The sequence below is a fragment of the Miniopterus natalensis genome, chromosome 13, assembly GCF_054644295.1.
Source record: "Miniopterus natalensis isolate mMinNat1 chromosome 13, mMinNat1.hap1, whole genome shotgun sequence".
Taxonomy (NCBI): Eukaryota; Metazoa; Chordata; class Mammalia; order Chiroptera; family Miniopteridae; genus Miniopterus; species Miniopterus natalensis.
In genome coordinates this window covers 33189598-33213249 of record NC_142093.1, presented here as the reverse complement: position 1 = coordinate 33213249, position 23652 = coordinate 33189598, and the positions used below count along the sequence as shown (strand labels likewise).

General features: G+C 40.1%; 2 protein-coding genes and 1 pseudogene across 2 annotated transcripts in view; 2 read left to right on the top strand and 1 right to left on the bottom strand.

Annotated features, from left to right (window-relative positions):
* The window catches only part of COMMD1 (copper metabolism domain containing 1), a 67240-nt gene extending 66768 nt beyond the window's left edge, over positions 1-472 (bottom strand). Inside the window, exon 1 of the mRNA XM_016214039.2 lies at positions 296-472. Coding sequence (XP_016069525.2) covers positions 296-472 — 177 coding nt within the window. The remainder of the gene's footprint in view (positions 1-295) is intronic.
* Positions 473-3503: 3031 nt separating this feature from the next.
* Positions 3504-3998, top strand: LOC107537910 (large ribosomal subunit protein eL21 pseudogene; annotated as a pseudogene).
* Positions 3999-7250: 3252 nt separating this feature from the next.
* On the top strand, positions 7251-21423 carry CCT4 (chaperonin containing TCP1 subunit 4). The gene is made up of 14 exons (XM_016214048.2): positions 7251-7511; positions 11195-11247; positions 12607-12696; positions 13387-13495; positions 14810-14952; positions 15944-16065; positions 16408-16540; positions 17079-17218; positions 18629-18725; positions 18810-18920; positions 19014-19144; positions 19487-19721; positions 20856-20969; positions 21216-21423. Exons 1-14 carry the CDS (start codon positions 7385-7387, stop codon positions 21228-21230), a joined length of 1620 nt encoding a protein of 539 aa, XP_016069534.2. The 5' UTR covers positions 7251-7384; the 3' UTR covers positions 21231-21423.
* Positions 21424-23652: the final 2229 nt, after the last annotated feature.

The window sequence follows — 23652 nt, the reverse complement described above, 5'->3', positions numbered from 1 at the left end:
ACTCGAAATTGCTACCTACGCAAAAGAGAAGCATCTAAAGAAAAAACCCGGCGTCCCCTCCCGCGGGGGCGGGTCGGCACTGCTTGGAGGGGCTGGGAGCTTGAGTAGCAAGGGGTCACCCTTAAGAAAGGGAGAAGAGACGGCGGAGCGAGCGCCCCGATTCTGAAGGGGCGTCGCGTGGAGCCCACGGAGAAGAGGTCTGAGGAGGAAAGCCTTCTCAGCTTCTCCGGGAGACGAGTGAGGGGGCGGGTGAGGGGCTGGGCTCTGAGGCGGAGGCTGCGGGGAGGGGCGGTACCTTAAGAATGCCCCTCATCTTCGCCAGAAAGGGCCGGAACTCCTCGGGGGGCACCTCCGGGTAGAGCTGGCTCCGCAGCAGCTCCTCGGTAATGCCCGGGTGACCGTGGAAGGCTTTCTGGGCCAGGCCGCTCAGCAGCCCGCTCAGGGCCTTGCAGCTCTCGAGCTCGCCCGCCATGGTCACAGAGGCCCCGCCCCTCAGTGCGGCGCGCAGGCGCCGCGGCGGCCCCGGCGGGACGAGACGGGGCCGCGAGGGCGCGGCGGGCGGAGCGTGGCAGCCGGATTCCAGCAGGGGCTCCCGCTGGCGGCTGCCAGCTCTGCTCTGCAAAACCCAGCCTCTTAGGTGGCCACCTCTGAGCTATCTGTTCAGTTCCAGAAGGGTCACTTTGCTTGCACTGATTTCCTTCATCACTCCAGGGCCCATTCAAAGGAAAGAACGCTTGAGATGGGGTAGCATCCTACTAAAGTGGCAGTTTAATTTTTGGGTTGCTGCGTCTCATTCCAGACCTGGCCAATCCTCTAACGGAATACGGTCTATCGCTCAGATCTAATCTCTGCCTAATTCTTACCTGTCCACCTTTTGTCCAAGAAAATTTAACTATCCCCTGATAACTTACTGTGTTTGCGTGGAGCGTTAGTTGCCTTTTTATATACATGTTACTAGTGTTCCCAGCTAGATCAGCGGCTCTGATCCAATGCTTCTTTCCATAACAGATACTTTGTCAATACCTTTACTGTCCTGAAATGACATGCGTAGATAATATAACTGCCTACCCATATAATTTCAAAAATTCAATATATTATTCACCCATAAAAAGGAATGTGGTACTGATACATGCTATAACATGGAAGAACCTTTAAAACATGGACACGAAAGGACAGCTATTATATGATCTCATTTATATGAAATGTCTAGAATAGGCAAATACAGACAGACAGAAAGTAGATGAATGGTTGCCAGAGGCTGGAGAAAGGGAGAATGGAGTTAATGCGTACCAGATTTCTTTGCGGGAGGGGGCTGATGAAAATGTTCTAGAATTTTATGTAGTGGTTTTGATTACACAACTTTGTGAATATAATAAAATCCACTGAATCGTACACTTTAAGGTGTGAATTTTACAGTTATGTGAATTATATCTCAATTTAAAAATAAATGTAATGACCTAATTGTAATTTAGGATAAAAATAAAAGGAAAGTAATTTATAATATATGTATTTCAATGTGTGTTTGGGCACAACTACACTAGGTAACTAGGAGATATATGAAGTAGTCCGATACCTGCATCTTTATCTTGAACCACCTGTGACTTCCACAGATATAAGTATAGGTGTGCTGTATTGGTGACTACAGAGAGAGAGAGAAAGAAGAAAGAGAGGTTGCCACTGGTAACTTGTTGTTCTGAAATGTGAACAATGGTTGGTAAAGTTCAGAACAAAAAACATTCTTCCTTCACTTTACCCAGTAATTGCAAACCAGGAATGTTCTGTGTCTTTTAAAGCCATGCTAAAAATACACCGTATTTATATTTATGATGGAGTTAGATTTCAGGCTCAGATAATAACAAACAGGTAGATTTTTCACCTACATGGATATCCCCTGCATGGCAGGATCCCTGGCCCCTATCCAGCCAGAGCCATTCCTCCCCATTCATTATGAGTGCCACCTTGTTTCACTGTTGAGAATCACTGATCTAGACTGCTTTAGTTAATGTTTATACAGTGTTTGCCTGAAGTCAAGAGGCATTCTTTATAATAGAAAAGATATGATACTTCTTTCCCTAAAAGAATTAATTTTCTAAAGGGCAAATTCAGAGATGCTTTTACGACTCCAATAGAAGCAAGCCTAAGATAAACTATACACTGTGTTTAGTGTGCCTACAGGAGTTTCAAAGAATGGGCAACGTAATGGAAAAATTAAAGGGTTGTGAATGGAAAGAAACAGCACTATTAAGCACATGATTTCCAAATTATCCAACAGAAAGGCTGTATTTATTTATTTCCAAGAAAACTTACTAACACTGACTAGTATTATTCTTTATAATTTTTGCCATCTGATACATGAGAAACATCTTGTTTTAATTTGTTTTTCTTAAATTTTGAGAGTGACTATTTTATGTATTTATTGACTGCTTGAATTTCTTCCTATTTTCCTGACAATTTTCTATGGGAGTTTCTGTCACTTCAGTAATCTCTAAGAGCTCTTTATATATTTGGAATATTAATGTTTGTCACCTATAGTTCAATATTTTCCTTGGGTGCATATAGTTTAATCTATTAACCTGCATAGAAAAAGTATAAAAAGGCCCTGGATGGTGTGGCTCAGGGGTTAGAGCGTCCACCCATGCACCAAAGGGTTGCAGGTTTGATTCCCTGTCAAGGGTACGTACCTTGGTTGCAGGCTCCATCCCTGCTCCGGCCCAGGCTTGTGTGAGAGGCAACCAATCAATATGTCTCTCCATATCACATTGATGTTCCTCTTTCTCTCTCACGCCTCCTCCTCCTCCTTCTCCTCCTTCTGTCCCTTCCTCCCTTCCACTCTCTCTAAAAATCAATGGAAAAAATATCCTCAGGTGAGAATTAACAAAAAAAAAGAAAAAGTTTGGAAGGTTATTCACCAACGTGGTTATAGAATACATCTCTAAGTAACTGAGGATGGTTTATATTTTCTTCTGTCTGTTTTTTCTTTCCTTTCTTTTTTTAAATATGTTTTTATTGATTTGAGAGAGAGAGGAAGGGAGAGAGAGAAAGAGATAGAAACATCTATGAGGGAGAAACATCGATTGGCTGCCTCCTGCACGCCCCCTACTGGGGATCCAGCCCCAAGCTGGGCGTGTGCGCTAACAGGGAACAGAACCAGTGACCTCTTGGTGCATAGCACAACACTTAGCCAACTGAGCAACACTGGCCGAGCTGGTTATCTGATTTTTCTAACCGTCTACAGTGTACATGTAATACTATTGTAATAAAGTTATGTAATGAGACATAAAAGTAGTTATCCTAAAATCAAACTTTTAATGAAAAGAACCTCTTTAAAAGAACATGTGTTCTACATGACTGAGAAAAACTATGCACCATACATAGTGTTTCTTAAACATTATGATAATATTAGATGCTTTCAGAATCTGATAGAAGCCTAAGATACTTTCCCCTCAAAATGCAAATATAGCTTCCTCTCAGCTGGGACCGCCATCTTCCGGTAATCTGCCAAAATGACCAACACAAAGGGAAAGAGGAGAGACACCCGCTACGTGTTCTCTAGGCCTTTTAGAAAACATGGAGTTGTTCCTTTGGCCACATACATGCGCATCTACAAGAAAGGTGATGTTGTAGACATCAAGGAAATGGGCACTGTCCAAAAAGGAATGCCCCACAAATGTTACCATGGCAAAACTGGAAGAGTCTACAGTGTCACCCAGCATGCGGTGGGCATTGTTGTGAACAAACAAGTTAAGGACAAGATTCTTGCCAAGAGAATGAATATACGTATTGAGCATATTAAGCACTCTAAGAGCCGAGATGGCCTTCCCAATAATGTGTGGAGGAAAATGATCAGAAAAAAAAGGAAGCCAAAGAGAAAGGTACCTGAAGAGTCAAGGGCTCAACTGAAACATCAGCCTGCTCCACCCAGAGAAGCACACTTTGTGAGAGCCAGTGGAAAGGAACCTGAGCTGCTGGAACCCATTTCCTATGAATTCATGGCATGATAAGTGTTTAAAAACAAACAAACAAACAAAAAAACCCTCTGTGCTGATAAAGATGTTTCTCTTAATTGGGTAGAAGTGTTGTGTCCCTTCCCCCCAAAAGATAGTTAAAGAAAACTTTGTGTCCTAAAAAAAAAAAAAAAAAGAAAGAAAGAAAATATATACCACATGTAGCTTACAACATCTAAGGGTTAATTTACCTATTTTTCATAAACCACCTAGTTTTCCACTTGCCCTAAGAACTCCCAGTTCTAATTAGTCTTCACAGGAAATAGACTTTACAAGCAGGAGGGCAATCCTGTACATCACTATCATCATTTAACTCCTATTCCAATGCATGTAATACATGGACATATCACTGCTTGTCTGAAACTACAGCAAGTTCCAAAACACAAAAGTGATCAATAAAAGAAAATCATCCTGTGCCGCCAGGGGCTGTTTGCCAATGTAACTGTTCAAGTTTGGCCACAGCTAAAAATGCCTTTGAAACAAGAGGATCTGAGCACAAAGCTTTATTAAATCTCAAAACCTCTTTCACAGACAACAAATCTGAGCACAGGCCTATTGAAAGAATTGTTTAGGGTGAGGCAACAGCAAAGAAAAAAAACACCTTGAAGCCTTGGCGCAAAGAGAAACTACAAGCACCTGATAGCAGCCCTCCTGGTAAACAGGTTTCCCTTTCATTGTTGCCAAACGTTCCATTGAACAGCTGGTAGCTTCTCCTATTCAATTACCTTTTTATTGGCTCACAGGCTGTTTGGTCCCAGGCCAGCAATACGTATTTTTTTCATAAGGTTTTCCTTATGAAAACGTTAGATTTTTAAATGTGGACTGAAATAATGTGCGAACACAGGGGCCCCAAAGTTTTGCAATGAACTCATCCTGCTCCCTGCCCAATTCTACTCCAGTTATTGAAAGGTTAAGGTCAGTGGTGCATGGGCAGGCTAAATAGCCATCTCAGACAGTGAAAAAAGAAAAATTGAAGTTACTTAAGGAAAAGGGGATGAAGGATGGGGGTATCCAAAGCAAAGGGCTGCACAGCACTGAGTCAAAGGGTTTTGGGTCCATGATGGCAGCAAAAATATACTTGGGACAGTGAAACAAGGAAGAGCATAGAAGAAGTAACAGGAGAACCTAGGCTGGGCTGTGTTGGCTCACTGAGAAGTCAGAGAGAGAGAAGGGGGGCTTGGAGACAGGTTCACGGGGTAAGCCTGGGACCAGCTACCCCTGCCCATTGCTCCCCTGGTTGCAAGTCTCCTGGGGTCCCCTCGGAGGGGAGAAGGGGTAAGGAGACAGCGCAGGTTTTCTGCTCCCCTAATGGGGAGTGCGCACTGGGTCCTCTGTCCAGAGCTATTTATCGCTTTTTTGCAAGTGGCAATCTTGAGGTCTCTGGAGTGACTCAATAGAATATTCATCAGTTTTCCAGGTGTGCTTTCAGGGTCCTGGTCTCCTCTAATTGGTCCGTGGCAGGGCAGGGGGTCAATAGTCAATGTAGCTGGTCCTGAGGCAGACCTGGCACCACTTGTCTGGTTTTGGTCCTTTTCTGGGCTTGGAGCTGAAATACGACTGAAGCCTACATGTCATTTTTAGGGAGGAAATGTTCAGGGGGTCTAAAGCGCATGACTAGAGATATGCTAGGGGAGGCTAGGTTACCCTGGGGACAAGGCTCTTGTTTTCCCAGTTTTGCCCCTTGCTAGGCATCTAGGGCTTTCTGCCCAGGTAAGTCTCTGTACCCCGGACTGTATCTGGCCCATCTAACAATTACCATTCATTCTCCACTTAACCAGCTGCTCAACAGATGTATAAATTGAGAGCTTAGAGTCATTCTGTTAGGCTCCAGGGGATATGGAACCACATAAGGCAGTCTGCCCTAAAAATCTTACATTCTGGTAAGGGAAAATAATATGTAAATGAAAGGTAACAAATATGCCACCCTAAAATATGCCGCTCTGATGTAGGATTATTTTTGAGCTGAAGGTGAGTGAGAAAAAGCAGATTCAAGAAAAGCTTCATGCCCTTTTATTTGCCCAAAAGTAGGACATAAATTTTCCAAGGTGTCCCACCTGGTCTGCCTACCAAGAACAAAGTTAATCCCAGGAGACAACTTTAAAACCTTATCAATGGAAAAGGCACTAATTTAAATTTGCATAACAAACCTAACTCATGTTTACCTTGCATTCCCTGGTCCTCTCCCCCATCACTGGCCTTCCTGACACCTTTCTGTCCTCTTTGACTGAAGATAGCACATAAATTGGATTTCTAAGCCTGCAACCTTGCAGTGCAGGGGACACTCCAACCAACTGAGCCACACCAGTCAGGTCGAGTTACTGAAAGTCTTAAGCAGGAGAGTAATAACGTCAGATTTGAGTTTTTAAAAGATTCGTCTGTGGTAGCCGTATGGAAAACGCACTGGAGGAGCCGGGAGAGCTCAAAGCTAGACTATCACAGTAATAAAATAGACGATGATGTGGGTCTAAGGCAGTGGCACTTACTTCGGAGAAAATGAGATTCTTGATATAAAGAAGGTAAAATTAGCAGATTTAGAATGAGGTAAGAGAGGGCAGAACAAAGGAAGAGTTATTTCATAGGATTGTTGTGAGGATTAAAAGAGCTAAAACATGTAAAGCGTTTATGACTGGGCTGAACTGAATGATCGTTATTAAAATGCTTAGACTCCCTGAGAGCCAGTGGCTATGTTACGTAGAAAAAACTAGTATAAAACGAGGGCGTTGTGAAGCAGTCCAGGTTTGGCAGCCAATCACTGGTCCAAAACTTCTAAGATTCTTTAGCATTTAACGTGGGTGTATTTAAATCAATAACTACCATTCAGTATCCATCAACAGGAGACAACCCCAACACTTCAAGCAAAGGAAACCAGGCACAAAGCCCAAATCTCTCTCTTCCGATTCCCTTTCAAAATGAATAAAATACAAAAATACACAGCCGGACAAAAAACCGGCTCAGCCGAAAGCCGGAGGGCGTAACCCGGAAACACGCCTCAAGTTCAGGGACCTCACGGCCAAGGACCCGGAAGTGGGAGATGTGGGTGTCCCAACGCCTGCCTTACATAGTTGTCCTTTCTACCTCGCAAGAGTCCGCTCCCCCGCGGCCCGGACCCCCGACCCTCAGAGTGGCGGGCCAACCTCCCCTGCAACCCCCGAGTTCCCCGGCGCGGTTCCTTCACCAGGCGCGCGGCGGGCAGCCTGCTACGTCATGCAGGCGCCGCGCGGCCAGGCAGGTCCTCTTCTTCGCCTCCGCCTCCTCCTGGAGCTGGCGCTGCATTCTGGAAGGTTCGTGAAGGCGTTGGGCTCGCACTCTTCCTCCGAAGCCGGCTGGAATCCGTGTCCATCCGTTCTTCCCGAGCCCGCTCAGACCCAACCCAGCTCGCCATGCCCGAGAACGTGGCACCCCGGAGCGGGGCGCCCGCAGGGGCTGCCGGCGGCCGCTACAAAAGCGCCTATCAGGACCGCGATAAGCCGGCCCAGATCCGCTTCAGCAACATCTCCGCGGCCAAAGGTATCGCTCCCCGGGCCTGGCCCGCGGCCCTGCGGGGTCGAGCTCTGCGTTCTCTCCCTGGTCTTGGGTGGGCATGGCTCATTTTCTCTTCTTTCAGATGATTCTCCTCTTGTCCTTAAGCAGAAGCAGCTCTGTGGAGGGATCCTTACTGTTTTCTTTCGATAATTCTCGACCCCGAGTATGGAGGCTTTTGGTTTTGCCCAATCCTGGGTCCCAGACGCCCATAATGTTTCATCTGGTCGCTCACCACACTTCAGAAAGAGACCGAGGCCCGCCTGCGGCGCTCGCTTGGGTTCTGACAGTTAAACCCAGTCGCTTACCTGCTTATTGGCTCCACTACTAAAATGTTCACACGACCCTTACATCTTGATCTTACTTTTTTTAGATGCCATTTAAATAAGATTTCCTCTCACAATTATTGAAACGAATTGAGTAAACTCCTCATGCTTAAGTTGGGGCGGGGCCCTTTATATTGGGCTGGGGGGAACAGATTTACACGTTTTGTTTGAGAATAATTGTGGAATGCTACATTGTGCTTTTATGTTCTCCATGCATGTGCAACCAAACGCAAGCAAATCAGGAAACACCGACAGTGTGCTGGAGTTGGATTTGTGTGTGTGTGTGTGTTGTAGAACACTTTGGCGCGTGGTGGAAATCAGACTTGAATTTCATTCTCTGTTGTCATTACTTCGTGGCTTTGTAACCTTCAACCTGTAGCCGAGGTTTTCTTACCTATAAAATTGAGGAGGAAAATGTTCTTTTTTTAGAGTTGTGAGGATTAAGAGAAATCTAGTTCAGATAGATTCTGGAAGGAAAGATGGGAACAAAGGCTTAGAGATCTTGACTGTGGTGTGTAGTGAGTACAATGAGTATTTCATTCGGGTTAGAAAATGAGCATGAAGGTGAGATTGGAAGGGTAGGGCCGGGCCAAATCTTTAAGGGCCCGGTGTCCTGGAAAGGATTTGGCACAACTTCCCTGGCTAGAGGTCATTTTTCAGTAAAGTGAGTTAATAGCTAACTTATAGGGTTGCTGTGAAGGATAAATAAGAAAGTATATGAAGAGCCATGTGTATAAAATACAGCCTTACAAATATTTGAGGTCGCGCGGCCAGGTGTGGCTCAGCGGTTGAGCATCGACCTAGGATCCAGGCGATCGGGGTTCGATTCCCGGTCAGGGCACGTGCCTGGGTTGCGGGCTCGATCCCCAATCGGGGGCGTGCAGGAGGCAGCTGATAAATGACTCTCATCATTGATGTTTGTATCTCTCTATCCCTCTCCTTTCCTCTCTCTGAAATCAATAAAGATATATTTAAAAAACAAAATACTTGAGGTCATCATCCTCTCGAGTGGCTGAGGGTGTGTGATGATACTGAAGAAATAGGTACAGCGGGTCCTTAAATGATGTCTTTGTTTAACGTGGTTTCTTTATATTGTTGATAAGATGCCCTATGAACTTCACTCTTGTGTTTATCAATTAGCCTGTGGGAAAATTGGTTTCATTATAGGTCATTTGACCACAGTTCCAAGAACCTATCAATGACATTAAGTGGGAACTTACTGTACACTGAAGGAAGAATGGTGAAATAAGAGAGAAGAGGTTCAAATTTGGGCCTAATCAGTTGGAGAGGTCAGAATGACCAGATGAGTAGATTTAGAGAGTCATTTAGAAATACAGGAGAGAATATACCTGGAAATAAAGATGGGGTAGATAGTTGTCTAGGAGGCATAGTGGAAACTTAGGTATATTATGTTAGAAACAAGATGTTAAGTTCTGGGGCCATGTGGAAGGTCAAAAGAGCTATATAATATGATAGATTTTTAACAAGGAAGATACAGCATGGAAGGTTTACTTAGGTGACCTTTGAAGCTGGACAAGGGAGGATTGAAACTGGGCAAGGGAGGTATGCATGTAGGAAGGAGAGACCACCTAGATTATATGAGGAAAGTTCAGAGCAAAAGGATGCAACCAGTCGGGGATCCAGTTTTTATTTTGATATTGTGTGTGAAAAACCACACACAAGTAGTAGTAGTTCCAGTACTATTCTGTATGAGTTACTTAAAAGACAGTACTGTGTGCCACATGATATATGTTAAACTTCAGACACTTTGGGAGGTGTAAGCAGTCTGAAATCTTCCATTCTTTGGATAGTGTATATCTTTCTAGTGTCTTCGAGTAGACGAAATAGGGCATTCTATTAAAAATTCATTTGAGAGAGAGAGAAAAGCATCCATGTGAGAGAGAAACATCAATCAGTTGCCTTCTGCATGCACCTTGACCGGGATCGAACCAGCAACCTGGGTATGTGCCCTCACCAGGAATTGAAACTGCCACCTTTTAGTGTCCGGGCTGACCATCCAACTGAGCCACACCAGCCAGGGCAAATTAAGGGCATTCTTAAAGTGAATTGGTCTGCTTGTAGAATTATGGCTATGAGGGTCCACTGAAATTGCCTGGAAGGGTAATAATATTGACTAGGTAATTAGGAACAGCAGCCCCAAATTATGAAATAATTAGGTAAGAAAACAATTTTTAAATTACACCAAATATTTTCTCTTAATCTCTTTAAGGTTATGTATTCTTGTTCACACACTACTGTGGAGGGAAGCATTATGCTAGTTGTGAAGTACATAGAAACTATTAGTGCACAACCTCAACCCTATGTATGTGGAGTGAAATGGTATGTGAGAAAAGGGAAGATTTAATCAGTTGTCCGGACTTTGTCAAAGAAACGGGTTCATGTATTGTTCATCAATTGCAATTTCTCTTAGAAGATAGTAAGTGGACTAATGAAATAGAAACATTCTGATGAACAGATAATAATAAGTAACTTTGGTATGGTAGACTATATCCAGAGATGTTTCATAACATACTGATAATGACTGAGAGTTGTGATTTTAGTTTTGTTTTTTTAGTCTATGTTTGAGTTGCTTATTTTGGGGGGGGGTGTCAAACAAATAAGTTAATTACATACTATGGTGGTAGAAGGTCTAGCCTGTCCTATTGCTGCTTGTTTTATTTTAAAGAATAGAGAAAAGAATGCAGTCCTCATTCAGAGCTAGATAGTATCATTTTGACATTTAAAGGAAGATTAAATAAATCCTCAAAATTTATTCTGCCATAGGCAGAGCATAAGTATTATGTACTTGAACAACAAAATACAGTGTATGTCATACAATTAAAGGGGAAAGTTAATCCTGTTTCCAGTAAATTATTATGAAACTGAATTTTTTTTAAATTATTTTTTATTGATTTCAGAGAGAGGAAAGGGGAGAGAGAGAGAAACATCAGTGATGAGCCATTGATCAGCTGCCTCCTGCACTCCCCCTACTGAGGATCAAACCCAAAAGCACAATCTCCTGGATCATAGGTTGAGCCTCAGCCACTGAGCCATGCCAGTGAATTTTCTTTAGTGGAAACAGTGAATTATTCTGCACAATATTCTTTTTTTTCTTTTTTTTAATATATCTTTATTGATGTCAGAGAGAGGAAAGGAGAGGGAGAGAGAGAGAGATAGAAACATCAATGATGAGAGAGTCATTGATCGAGCCCACAACCTGGGCATGTGCCCTGACTGGGACTCAACCCCGATCACCTGGATCCCAGGTCGACGCTCAACTGCTGAGCCATGCCAGCCGGGCTACTTTGCTCTTTAAAGAGTTGATTTCTTTTTCTTCCTTTGCAGCTGTTGCTGATGCTATTAGAACAAGCCTTGGACCAAAAGGAATGGATAAAATGGTAAAAACGAAATCATTCATTACGTACTGAATGCTACTGTCTATGCTGCAAGATTTATTTTTTAATTTTTACTTACTGCTTTTTAGAGAGATGGGGGAGGGGAAAGGGAGAAACAGTTTGTTGTTCCACTTATTTATTCATTCATTTGTTGCTTCTTATATGTGCCCTAACTGAAGCTTGAACCCAAAACCTTGGCATATCGGGCTGATGGGTTTTTTGGTGTGTGTTTTTTTTAATAGATCTTTATTGATTTCAGAGAGAGGAAAGGAGAGGGAGAGAGAGAGATAGAAACATCAATGATGAGAAAGTCATTGATCGAGCCCGCAACCTGGGCATGTGCCCTGACCGGGAATCGAACCCAGATTGCCTGGATCCTAGGTCAATGGTCAACTGCTGAGCCATGCCCGGCCAGGCCAGGCTGATGTTTTAATGAACTGAGCTACCCACCAGGGTCTCACACTGCAAGATCTTGATAGAGGGTTAAGATATGTTGTTTAAAAAGTAAAAGGTGTTAGAAAGGCACTTTGAGAGTTCAGAAGAATGATAGATTACTTGGGGGAGGGGAGTGTGGGGGAATAGGACTTAACTATAATTCATATTTTGTTTGTTTAATGCTTTTTAAACAATGAAAGTATATACACAAAAGTAGTTACCTTCTCTTTTGTGTTAGAAAATATAGTAAAGCTAGATGTAAGGGCTTGAGTTCAGTGTTCCTTATTGATGTAGCTCTGTGACCTGAAATAGGTCGGATTTCAACTCTACTTCTGGTTTTGTTGACTGGCAGCATAAAGCAGGTGGATTCCAATGACTTTTAAGTAATATACCCTCAAATTTAGTGCTAATTAACTTCCAACGTAGAGGATTGTCTGGGTCATACACAGATCATTATTCCTTCTGAATATTTTAATACCTGTCCCTAATGGTAATGCTTTTTGTTCTTTCCCAGGGATACAAAAAAAAAATAAGTTATGTGTTGACCATAAGAATTATGTGTGTCATCTGTAATTGAAAATTATAAAAACATTAAAAAAATAATAGCTAATATTCAATGAAAATAAAGAATTGTGTTTACCACATTCATGGTTCTCTATTTTGGGGCATTCATGGTATCAGTGTCTAGATTCCTTCTCTTTTTGATGTGTAAAGTTGGACTATTATGCATAGTCTATTAGTACAATGATTTATATTAGTATAAAGTTTGAAGTTAAGCACAATTGTAAGCTATGGAAACAAATTAACTTCTCTGCAAAGAAGTATTAAATTAATAGAGCTTTTAGGTTGGCACATTAATGCTGGGTAAAGAGAACAATTTTTGAAATCACAGCTTTTTTAAAAAAAAAACCAACACAAACTTTCCAGATTCAAGATGGGAAAGGCGATGTGACCATTACAAATGATGGTGCCACCATTCTGAAACAAATGCAAGTGTTACATCCAGCAGCGAGAATGGTAAGTATAATTTTAGATAGGTGTTTATTTTAAGTGTATGGTTTGGTATTTGGTAAAGTTAAATTTGCTTTATTTGATCACATGGTATAATTTAAGCATCATGAAATTTTTTCTCATTAGGCTAAATAGGCATATTTAAAACAATTGCCAGTTCAGCTAAGAATCATGATGGTTCCAGTGTCAAGTGAGAAATCACCATGCTAGCAAAAAGAAATTTCTTTTAAAAAGTCCCTTTTAATTTTGTAAAGATGACTTTTTAAGTGAATCAGATTATGCTCATACAGGGTTAGTTAGATAAACTTGGCAAAGGACTCCAAACTGACACTGCTCTCATATGAAATTCCCCATTTCATAGCTTCCAAGGCTACAGGGTACCTATGGTACATTATGCTTTCTGACAAACTTAAGTAGCTGGGAAGCAAATATTTGCAATCCACAGTCTGGACCAGAAGTCATACTATAGTTTCTTACAGAGTATATAAGTAGAATTTTGTATGCCACATATGTGGTTCATTTTAAAATGAAACGCACAGTAGACAACAAATCAAAAGTCATGAGCTATATTGAATCTTATAGTGTTGATAATAAATCGTCACACTGATGTGAAAGCCATTTGTTTCATATTTGAATTAGATATTATTAAGTTCTCACATTTCTCATTGAACAACTTAACATGTTCTGTTCACTTAGTTGGTAGAGTTGTCTAAGGCACAAGATATAGAAGCAGGAGATGGCACCACATCGGTGGTCATCATTGCTGGCTCGCTCTTAGATTCCTGTACCAAGCTTCTTCAGAAAGGTAGGTAGAACATAGAACATACCTTATTACTAAATAAAGGCAAAAAGTTACTAAGTAATGTCTGATTTAAGATTTAATTTGGAATCTTTTTTAAAAAAAACTAGGAATTTCTAGATTAAATTTTGCTGTTTATTTTATGAGTTAGAAATGTTTTTTAATTATTATTGGATTTATTGGGGTGACATTGGTTAATAAAATTATATAGGTTTCAGGTGTACAGTTCTATAATACATCATCTGTATATTGTGTTGTGTGTTCACCACCCCAAGTCAAGTCTCCTTCCATCACTGTTTAGTCCCCCTATACCCTCTTTAGCCAAGCTGCTCCCCCCCCCCCTTATTGATTTTTAGAAAAAGGAAGGGAGAGAGAGAGAAACATAGATTGGTTGCCTCTGGAATGCCCCCAACCAGGAATTGAACCCACCAACCTTCTGTGTTCAGGATGTTGCTCCAGCCAGCTTTTTTTAATCTTTATTGTTGAAAGTATTATAGATATCGCCTTTTTTCCCCCATTGATCCCCTCCACCCCACATCCACCCCACACAAATATACAGGCCTTCCCCATATTGTTGTCTCTGTCCATGGGTTATGCATATATACATATAAATTCTTTGATTAATCTCTTCCCACCCACTCCCTCATCCCCAACTAGCCAAGCTTCTTTTTGATGGAACTTAGTAAAATTTTGCTTTTCAAAAATAAGTGGTAGTGGTGTTACTAATGTTAGGCTCTAGATGGGAATAGTGATTTGTGAGAGAAGGTATGGGTTCTTGCTCTAGTAAATAGTGCTTAATATAGTTGTGACTCTACTCATTCTACTTATGTAGATATGTGATGTGGGTTTTTTTGGTTGTTGTTTTTTTAAACATATCTTTATTGATTTCAGAGAGAGGAAAGGAAGGGGGGGGAGAGAGAGAGAGAGAGAAACATCAATGATGAGAGAGTCATTGATCTGCTGCCTAGCCCGCAACCCAGGCATGTGTCCTGACCGAGAATCGAACCCCGATTCCTGGATCCTAGGTCAATGGTCAACCGCTGAGCCACTCCCGGTCATATGTGATGTTTTTAAAAGTGTAAAATTTGGTTTCACTTTTAAATATTGTGTGTGATCTGTTCCAGATTAAATGGAAATAAATTATTAGCCATTAACAGTTAAGGTTATGCAAACCATTATATTTATAACTGAAGCATAACCTATAGTTAGTAATTAAATTTTATGACTGCTTTGAAATTTTAATGAATAGAATATTTTTAAGTGTGTCAAATGTGTGGCTTATTTGTTACAATTAAGTAACTAGATTTTCACAAATGACAGGGATTCATCCAACTATCATTTCGGAGTCATTCCAGAAGGCTTTGGAAAAGGGTATTGAAGTCTTGAATGACATGTCTAGACCTGTGGAACTGAGTGACAGAGAAACTTTGTTAAATAGTGCGACCACTTCATTGAACTCAAAGGTGAGACAAGCACTAAGGGATCATTGTAAAATTACAGGTTAAGGTTTGTTAAGAACTGCAACTCTTATGCTGTGATTTTGTTTGATGCTATGCATACAGTTCATAAATGTTAAGTCTCCAAGAGTAGGTAACTAAAGCAATTTGTATTCAAGTAAAATTTACTCCAAGATTTTCGGATAAATTGTATCCCCATATTACAGATGGAAAATAGATCTAGTGAAGTTAAAAATCTTATCTAAGACCCACTAATGAGGGGTAGTGCTGAGATTTGAACCAGGACGGGGTGGCCCATCCATGGTCCTTTTACCTAATATCCATGCTGCTTTTCTTAGTTATCAAATTTAAAGCAGTGATGTTCTTTTAAATTTCTTGGGAAATCATGTTACCTTCTGTTTTCTGTCATGTCCTGTGTCACACACATTCTTTCATTTTCTTTTCATTGGCATTATATTGATACCCAATTCATTTTCTTCAAATGTTAAGTGAAGAGCTAGATAATAATGTTGAATGTTCCCAGAAGTAATACAGACAAAATAGCATAATGATTACAAGCACTGATCATAGAGTCTAGACTGCTTGGGTTCAGTGCTGACTCCACTTAACTAAGCTGTTTGAGTATTTCAGTTTCTTATAAGTGCTCCATATAAGTGCTCAATAAATGTTAGCCATTAACTATATTTACCAGCCTACTCAGCATTAGGGTTACATACATGTAGCATCTGATCACAAATTCATTTTAGATAGGAAACCTCCACATAAAATTAATTTTGTTTTAGCTTTTCTCTAGAGTTGTTAGTATATCTTTTTATTTTGTGCCCTTGGTGACTGATGACCTAAGTTGAAAAGACAGTTTGTGTAGAATGTTTTCTTATATATTCTCACTTTCCCTCCTCCCTGCCATCCAAAAAAAAAGTGATTTGTCAATAAAGAAATAGAACTATTTCTATTGTGAAGCTGACTTTTTTTTTTTTTTTTTTAATTTTAATTCTAGGTTGTCTCTCAGTATTCAAGTCTGCTTTCTCCAATGAGTGTAAATGCAGTGATGAAAGTGATTGACCCAGCCACAGCTACTAGTGTAGATCTTAGAGATATTAAAATAGTTAAGAAACTCGGGTAAGCATACCTATTTATAACTTTAATGAACAAAAAGTTTGAAAGTAAACTTAAGCTATTTCTAAAAATAAATGAAAAATATCTAGATGAAAGTCACAAAGCTTCTTTTTGATTTTCATGAGAACTGGTATTAATCTGGGAATCTCAAGAATTTGTTTGTATTCCCTTATGATGGCAGGACAGTAGTGTGATCAGAGAGGTTCAGGAATGGGGCACTAGTAAATGTGAGTGAGGCTGAAACACATTTTATTGGATTGATGATTTTTTAAAATCTGTTAGAAATCTAAACTCACAGATTTCTACTCCCTGTTAACTATATCCCCTTGCTTCCTTTTCTCTTAGTGGGACAATTGATGACTGTGAGTTGGTGGAAGGGCTGGTTCTCACTCAAAAGGTGGCAAATTCTGGTATAACCAGAGTCGAAAAGGCTAAGATTGGGCTTATTCAGTTTTGCTTATCTGCTCCCAAAACAGATGTAAGTAGAACCAAATAAAATTGGTTCTTTATTTATGTGTTTAACTTTCTAATAACTCAGCTTTTATTCATTATTGTAAAAATGGAAAATCACTAGTATCAGTATACTAGTGATAAAAAGCATATATCTCAAAAGAATTAGTAAAATTGAAACGAAAGTAGAAATTGTTGAATGCCAAAACATGACAGAGTAACAAGGATGTAAGTGAAGCTATTTCAGTAATGTATATGTATAAAGAGAATTGGCATGTTCAGGAAATAACATAATCATTTTACATTTTTTTATGATCAAAATGTATATATATGTATGTGTATGTGTGTGTGTATATATATTCATTACTCATATCACAGCAAGGTGTATAGATCTACGAAAAGACCTGCATTAAGGTTGGTGTATATTCATCTTTCCAGACCTTTTCTGTGCATGTTTATATATTTGCTATGATTTTGGTTGAATTTATACTATAATATTTTTGTTAAAAATCTACTTTAAAACTCCTATATGCAAATTATTAATACATTATTTCTTTTTTAAACAGATGGATAATCAGATAGTAGTTTCTGACTATGTCCAGATGGACCGAGTCCTGCGAGAAGAACGAGCCTACATTCTAAACTTAGTGAAGCAAATTAAAAAAACAGGATGTAATGTTCTTCTCATACAGAAGTCTATTCTAAGGTGTGAGAATATTTATTTTGTTCACCTCTTTTTTTTTTTTTTTTTTTTAATATGTCTTTTATTGATTTCAGAGAGAGGAAAGGAGAGGGGGAGAAAGAGATAGAAACATCAATGATGAAAGAGTAATTGAGCGGCTGCCTCCGACTGGGGATCAAGCCCACAACCCGGGCATGTGCCCTGATCAGGACTTGAACCCCAATCACCCGGATCCTAGGTCGACACTCAACCCCTGAGCCACACCTGGCCGGGCTGTTCACCTCCTAATAGTAATTGATTTTGGATCCCCTCTAGCAATTTTTTTTTTTTAAATGCCCTGCGGGGAATCGAACCCCAATCGCCTGGATCCTAGGTCCACGCTCAACCACTGAGCCACGCCCAGCCGGGCCCCTCTAGCAATTTTTAAAGAACCATTTGGTGTGGATAAACCACTAGACAGCTAATGAATCTGCATTTTGGACCATTCTGATGAATCCTCTAAAATGGATTTTCTTCCCATTGTGATAATTTAAATGTGGGATGTATAATCTTTGTAGACCAGTATCCTAAATGTTAAGTAAGTGGAATGTTTTGTTTTTCAGTGTTCTAATATATGTAGACACATTCCCATGTACTCTATTAATATGTTATGTCAGAAAGTGCTGTGGATGCTCATTTTATATAGAAACCTTGAAGAGTTGGAATACCTGGTTCTCATCCCAAGTCATGTAATAGCTAGTAATCTTTTTTATTTAAAAAAAAAAAAAATCAAAGTCTTGGGATTGAAAGATTCAGATTTTTATTTTATTAGTTTTTATTGATTGATGGGGGGGGCAGTGATTTATTGTTCTACAACAGGGGTGGTAATATTCCTCCTCTGGTATCACAAGGTCATCAAGATCATTCCAGGTAATTTTTGTGGGAAAGTGTAAATTTGTGGTCTTGAATTAATCATACTTCATTCTAAATCAGGAAATATCAAAGTTTTCATTATCAGAGGTATACTTAGTTTTGTTTTGTTTTTAAATAATGACATAATGCCCAGTCGGGTGTGGCTCAGTGGTTAAACGTCAGCCTAGGATCCAGGCGATCAGGGTTCAATTCCCGGTCAGGGCACATGCCCAGGTTGTGGGCTGCAGCCGATCAGTGACTCTCTCATCATTGATGTTTCTAGCTCTCTCCCTCTCCTTTCCTCTCTCTGAAATCAATAAAGATATATTTAAAAATAAATAAATAGGTAATGACATAATTATCTCGTGTGTTTTACAAATAGTGTCATTGGGGTACATTTTAATATTATCCATTGGAAATTATCTCCACGCAAATAATTTAAGTCATTTAAACAACAATAAAATAGTGAAAACCTTAAAAAGTGGTTGAACAGCAAGTTTGTTTTAACCTAGCATTGACATAATGACTGATTCTTTTATTTAGAGATGCTCTAAGTGATCTTGCATTACATTTCCTGAACAAAATGAAGATTATGGTGGTTAAGGATATTGAAAGAGAAGATATTGAATTCATTTGTAAGGTAAAATATTCCCTAGCCATCTGTATGTGTGAAAATGTCCAATAATCAAATGTTTTAATTTGTGGATTTGACTGTTTTTCCCAGACGATTGGAACCAAGCCAGTTGCTCATATTGACCAGTTCACTGCTGACATGCTGGGATCAGCTGAGTTAGCTGAGGAGGTCAATTTAAATGGTTCTGGCAAACTGCTCAAGGTAACAATATTATAATTAAGCTTTATTTGCCTGGGCTTTTGTTTATTTTCATCTTTATTCCAAATAATCTAATTTGGAATTTGTTTACTAAAGGTTACAGGCTGTACAAGCCCTGGAAAAACTGTTACAATTGTTGTTCGTGGATCTAACAAATTGGTTATTGAAGAAGCTGAGCGCTCCATTCATGATGCCCTGTGTGTCATTCGCTGTTTAGTGAAAAAGAGGTAATATAAATTGTTAAGTAACATGTAGGACATTAAAGCTTCTGTATTTTGACTATTTTAAAGATATAGATCAGGTGCAGAACGTCTGCCTTGTGGGCCAAAATCATTTGATCTGGCCCTGCCAAGGCAACCACAGGCTGGACTTGAAATTCAGTAAATCTTGGAGCTTTTTTCATAGCTAATTTTTAAGTTGATAATTTTGTATGGCCTTCAAGTGATGTTATAAGTATCCAAATGGCTCTTGGCAGAAAAATGGTTCCCCGCCCATGGTATAAATGGTAGATTATTTTAAATGGCTTTCTCTTGAATAAAATAAACTAAAAATATGTTTGTGATTTTCAGAGCTCTTATTGCAGGAGGTGGTGCTCCAGAAATAGAGTTGGCACTACGGTTAACTGAATATTCACGAACATTGAGTGGTATGGAATCCTACTGCGTTCGTGCTTTTGCAGATGCCATGGAAGTCATTCCATCTACACTAGCTGAAAATGCTGGCCTGAATCCAATTTCTACAGTAACAGAACTAAGGAACCGGCATGCACAAGGAGAAAAAACTACAGGCATTAATGTCCGAAAGGTAATAATTTAATCTTTAATTATTGTAGAAAATGTTGATTAATATAAATTTTTTAAAGCTTTGTAATTGTTTGTTGAATGAAAAGCTTTGTAATTAAAAGTAAAATTGGATTTAAGTATGAGGCCCGCAGGATGTCATTGAATGAGAATGAAGATGGATGATGCCTTAAGTGAAAAGTATTATTTGTTCATTAGCTCTGCCAATTTATTAACTGATTTTTGGCAAATTACATAGTCTGTGCTTTAGTTTTCTCAGTTGTAAAAACAGAGACAATAATAGTTCCCTCATAGGTCAGTTGTGAGGATTAAATGTATTACTGACAAGAAAGCTCTTACAAAGACGCGAGGCATAGAGTAAACACCACCAACCTAATGTAATCAGTTACTAGGGTAAACATAGAATGTAATAATTTCCCCTTTTGTATTAATGTTTTCTTAATGTCCCTTTTTATTGGGAAGACCAATAATAATGGGGGGAAAACTGACAATCTAAGGTTATATTTTTTTAATAGAACAGAATTCCAAAGGAGGGCACATTACGAAAATGCAGCTTTCATTGATAGGATATGAGGAAATTTCAGAAGAGGGAGCAAATATGGTTTCCAAGTGAGAGAGACTAAGAAGTTCCTAATTTTGTCTAGAGCAGAGGTTATATGTTGGTGATACAGTGGGCTTTAAGGTTGGAAAGATCAGATAAAATTAAAGTGAGGAGGCCCTTGAGTATTGGGGCAGGTATGGGGGTTTTTATTCCAGTAGTTGGAAGCCACTACTGAAAAAACCAAGAGGCTAAGATGATGGAGAGTATTTTAAGGTGGGAACACAAGAGAAGGGGTTGCTTTTTAGGGCCAACAGCAGTAATTCTTAGGAGAATGGGACTATGGTAGTGGCAAGAATTTAAAAGAGATTTGAGAGATGTAAAGGCAGAGCAAGATACATAGAAAGAATTTTATCGTTTACAAATTTGATTTGAAGTACAACCCATAGTGTAGAGAAGAGCTGACTTAGAGAGTATATTATCCTTGACTAGACTAAGGGAAAACTACATTAGAAAAGGCCTTGAGTCATATTGTTAAGAGTATAGTTTGTGGTGTGTATAATAACAAACACTAAAAGCAAATTGTACTGTAATTTGCAGGGTGGTATTTCCAACATTTTGGAGGAACTGGTTGTCCAACCTCTGTTGGTTTCAGTTAGTGCACTGACTCTAGCAACTGAAACTGTCCGGAGCATCCTGAAAATTGATGATGTGGTAAGTATGTATAGACTGTGAATTTTCCTACAAGGTCAAAAGGATGTTTTTGTTTTGGTTTTTTTTTTAAGAGATTGTGGGGTCAGGGCTGTAAATAATAGTTTGCTAGTCATCAAGGTGATAACAGTTCATACTTTTGCAGTCTTTTCTCACTTATAACAATAGGTGATTTCGGTAATTGTCTTAAATGTCTTCCATTCTTAAAAATTATTGCAGGTTTTGTAACTCAAGTTTTTCTCTTGTCAGGTAAACACTCGGTAATCTGGATAACACTGGCTGACTGGCACGGTCGTGGCCACTAATAGTGCAGCTGGAGTGGAAGGATGATCACTGGTGTTTCTTGTTTGGAATATTGTTTCCTCTATGAATTCCTGGGCCTGGTCTTCCAGTTTGCATTTACTTGAAATTGTATTAACACAGTTTAATAAAAATATTAAATATTTGGTTTCAAAAAGGTTAATTTATTGCTGCCATCTGTGTCCCCCCCCCCCCCCCCAAATATTCTGTTATTTCAGACACTTGAAAAACCTATATAAGAAGGAGGGGAGCCCGGCTGGTGTGGCTCAGCAGTTGAGCATTGACCTAGGATCCAGGAGATCCCTTCTCGGTTCCCAGTCAGGGCACATGCTCGGGTTTGGGGCTCAATCCCCAGCTGGGGGCAAGCAGGAGGCAGCCGATCAATGATTCTCATCATTGATGTTTCTCCCTCTCCCTCTCTCTGAAATAATAAAACTTTTTTTTTTTTAAAGGAGGGGAATGGATTCACATTTACTTGTTGACTTCCTTAGGATCTTAATCCTGAGTGCTTTGTTTTTGCATAAACTTATGCATAAATTATTTGATTAATCTCTCCCCCACTTTCCCTCTGAGATTGGTCAGTCTGTTCCATGCTTTTATGTCTCTAGATCTATTTTGTTCATTAGATTCCACATATCAGTGAGATCATGTGATACTTGTCTCTCTGACTGGCATATTTCACTTAACACTCTCCACGTCCCTCCATGCTATTTCAAAGGGTAAGAGAGATCCTTTTGTCCCCAGCTGCGTAGTATTCCATGGTGTAAATGTCCCACAGCTTTTTTATCCACTCATCTACTGATGGGCACTTGGGCTGTTTCCAGATCTTAGCTATTGTAAATTGTGTTGCTATGAACATAGTGGTGCATATATTCTTTCTGATTGGTGTTTTAGGTTTCTATATTCATAGAAGTGGGATCACTGGGTTAAATGGCAGCTCCATTTTTAATTTTTTGAGGAAATCATACTGTTTTCCATAGTGGCTGCCCCAGTCTGCATTCCCACCAGCAGTGTACTAGGGATCCCCTTTCTCCACACCCTCGCCAGCACTTGTCACTTGCTGATTTGTTCATGGTAGCCATTCTGACAGGTGTGAGGTGATACCTCATTGTGTTTTTAATTTGCATCTCTGATGATTGGTGACTTTGAGCATTTTTTCATGTCTCTTGGCCATCCACTTTAGAGAAGTGTCTATTTAGTTCCTTTGCCCATTTTTTAATTGGATTGTTTGCCGTCCTTTTGTAGGTTGTATGAGTTCCTTACATATTTTGGAAATTAACCCCGTATCAGATGTATCATAAATGTTGTTTTTTAAACAATAATTAAGAAAAAAGGCCCAGTATAATATGCTCATCACCCTGGTAAATCCCCATTTACATAAAAATGTCAAAGTAGTTATATGCTGCTTGAAAAATTTACGGAAAGATACAAAGGTATATGAAAGGCTCTCTCTATCCTATAATCCTAATCTCTCCAAGAATAAGCACTGTTACATCTCAATACTAAAGGGCAAAAACAATTCTTTCTATGATTATTTAGTATGTCCTTTTTCTTATAGATTCATCCATTTCTGCTTTATGTACTTTGAGGCTATGTTATTAGATATCTGAAAATTAGACTATTGCTCGTGAATGGAAATTTTTCAGCTCTCCCACGCATCTGTCCTGTCCTGTCCTGTCCTGTCCTAGTCTTTTGCGGTGCTTCAACATGTAGACCTATCTTGCTGTTTTGGGATTGAGTTTATACCAAATCTCAAGAGAGGCACAGAACCAGCTGCATGTGAATAACTAAAAGTCCCTTGGGGCGTCCCTACCTCATTGGCTACCAACTCTGGCTTCTGCTCAGAATCCAGCCAGTATTTGTTCAGTGGGGAAGCAAATCTCAGTTTAAACCAAGAGCAACTTGAAGGAGACACCGGAGTGGGGCACGTTGCAGATGCTCACACTCCAGACCTGCTAACAAAGGCTCGGTAAGAAAGGCTCAGGCCTGAGAAATGGGTTCCAGACAGCGCGCGCCGCATGCCCTAACTTTATGGTGATAGTGGCGGTTGCAGGGTGGGGAGCAAGAGGAGGCTGAAGGATAGGAAGTCGGGGCTTAGATAGCAGGTGGCTGATTGCACCACGCCTGCTACTTTTAGACTAGGTCTTTCTTAACAGCCACGTGGTGTAGAAGGTGCTATTTGAAGCGTCCAAATCTCGAGTGGAAATGTTGATGGGGTAAGTTGGAGATGGGGTATGTCTGGTTACTGTTGGGCACCCCTGCCCTCCAGCCCTACCACTGTAAAGTTGATGAAGCCAAGCAGCACACGCCGGGTTCGTACACCTGAACTGTCACTCACTGGCTTTTATTGATCAGACCGAGAAAAACGCGTACTTAGCAGCCTCCT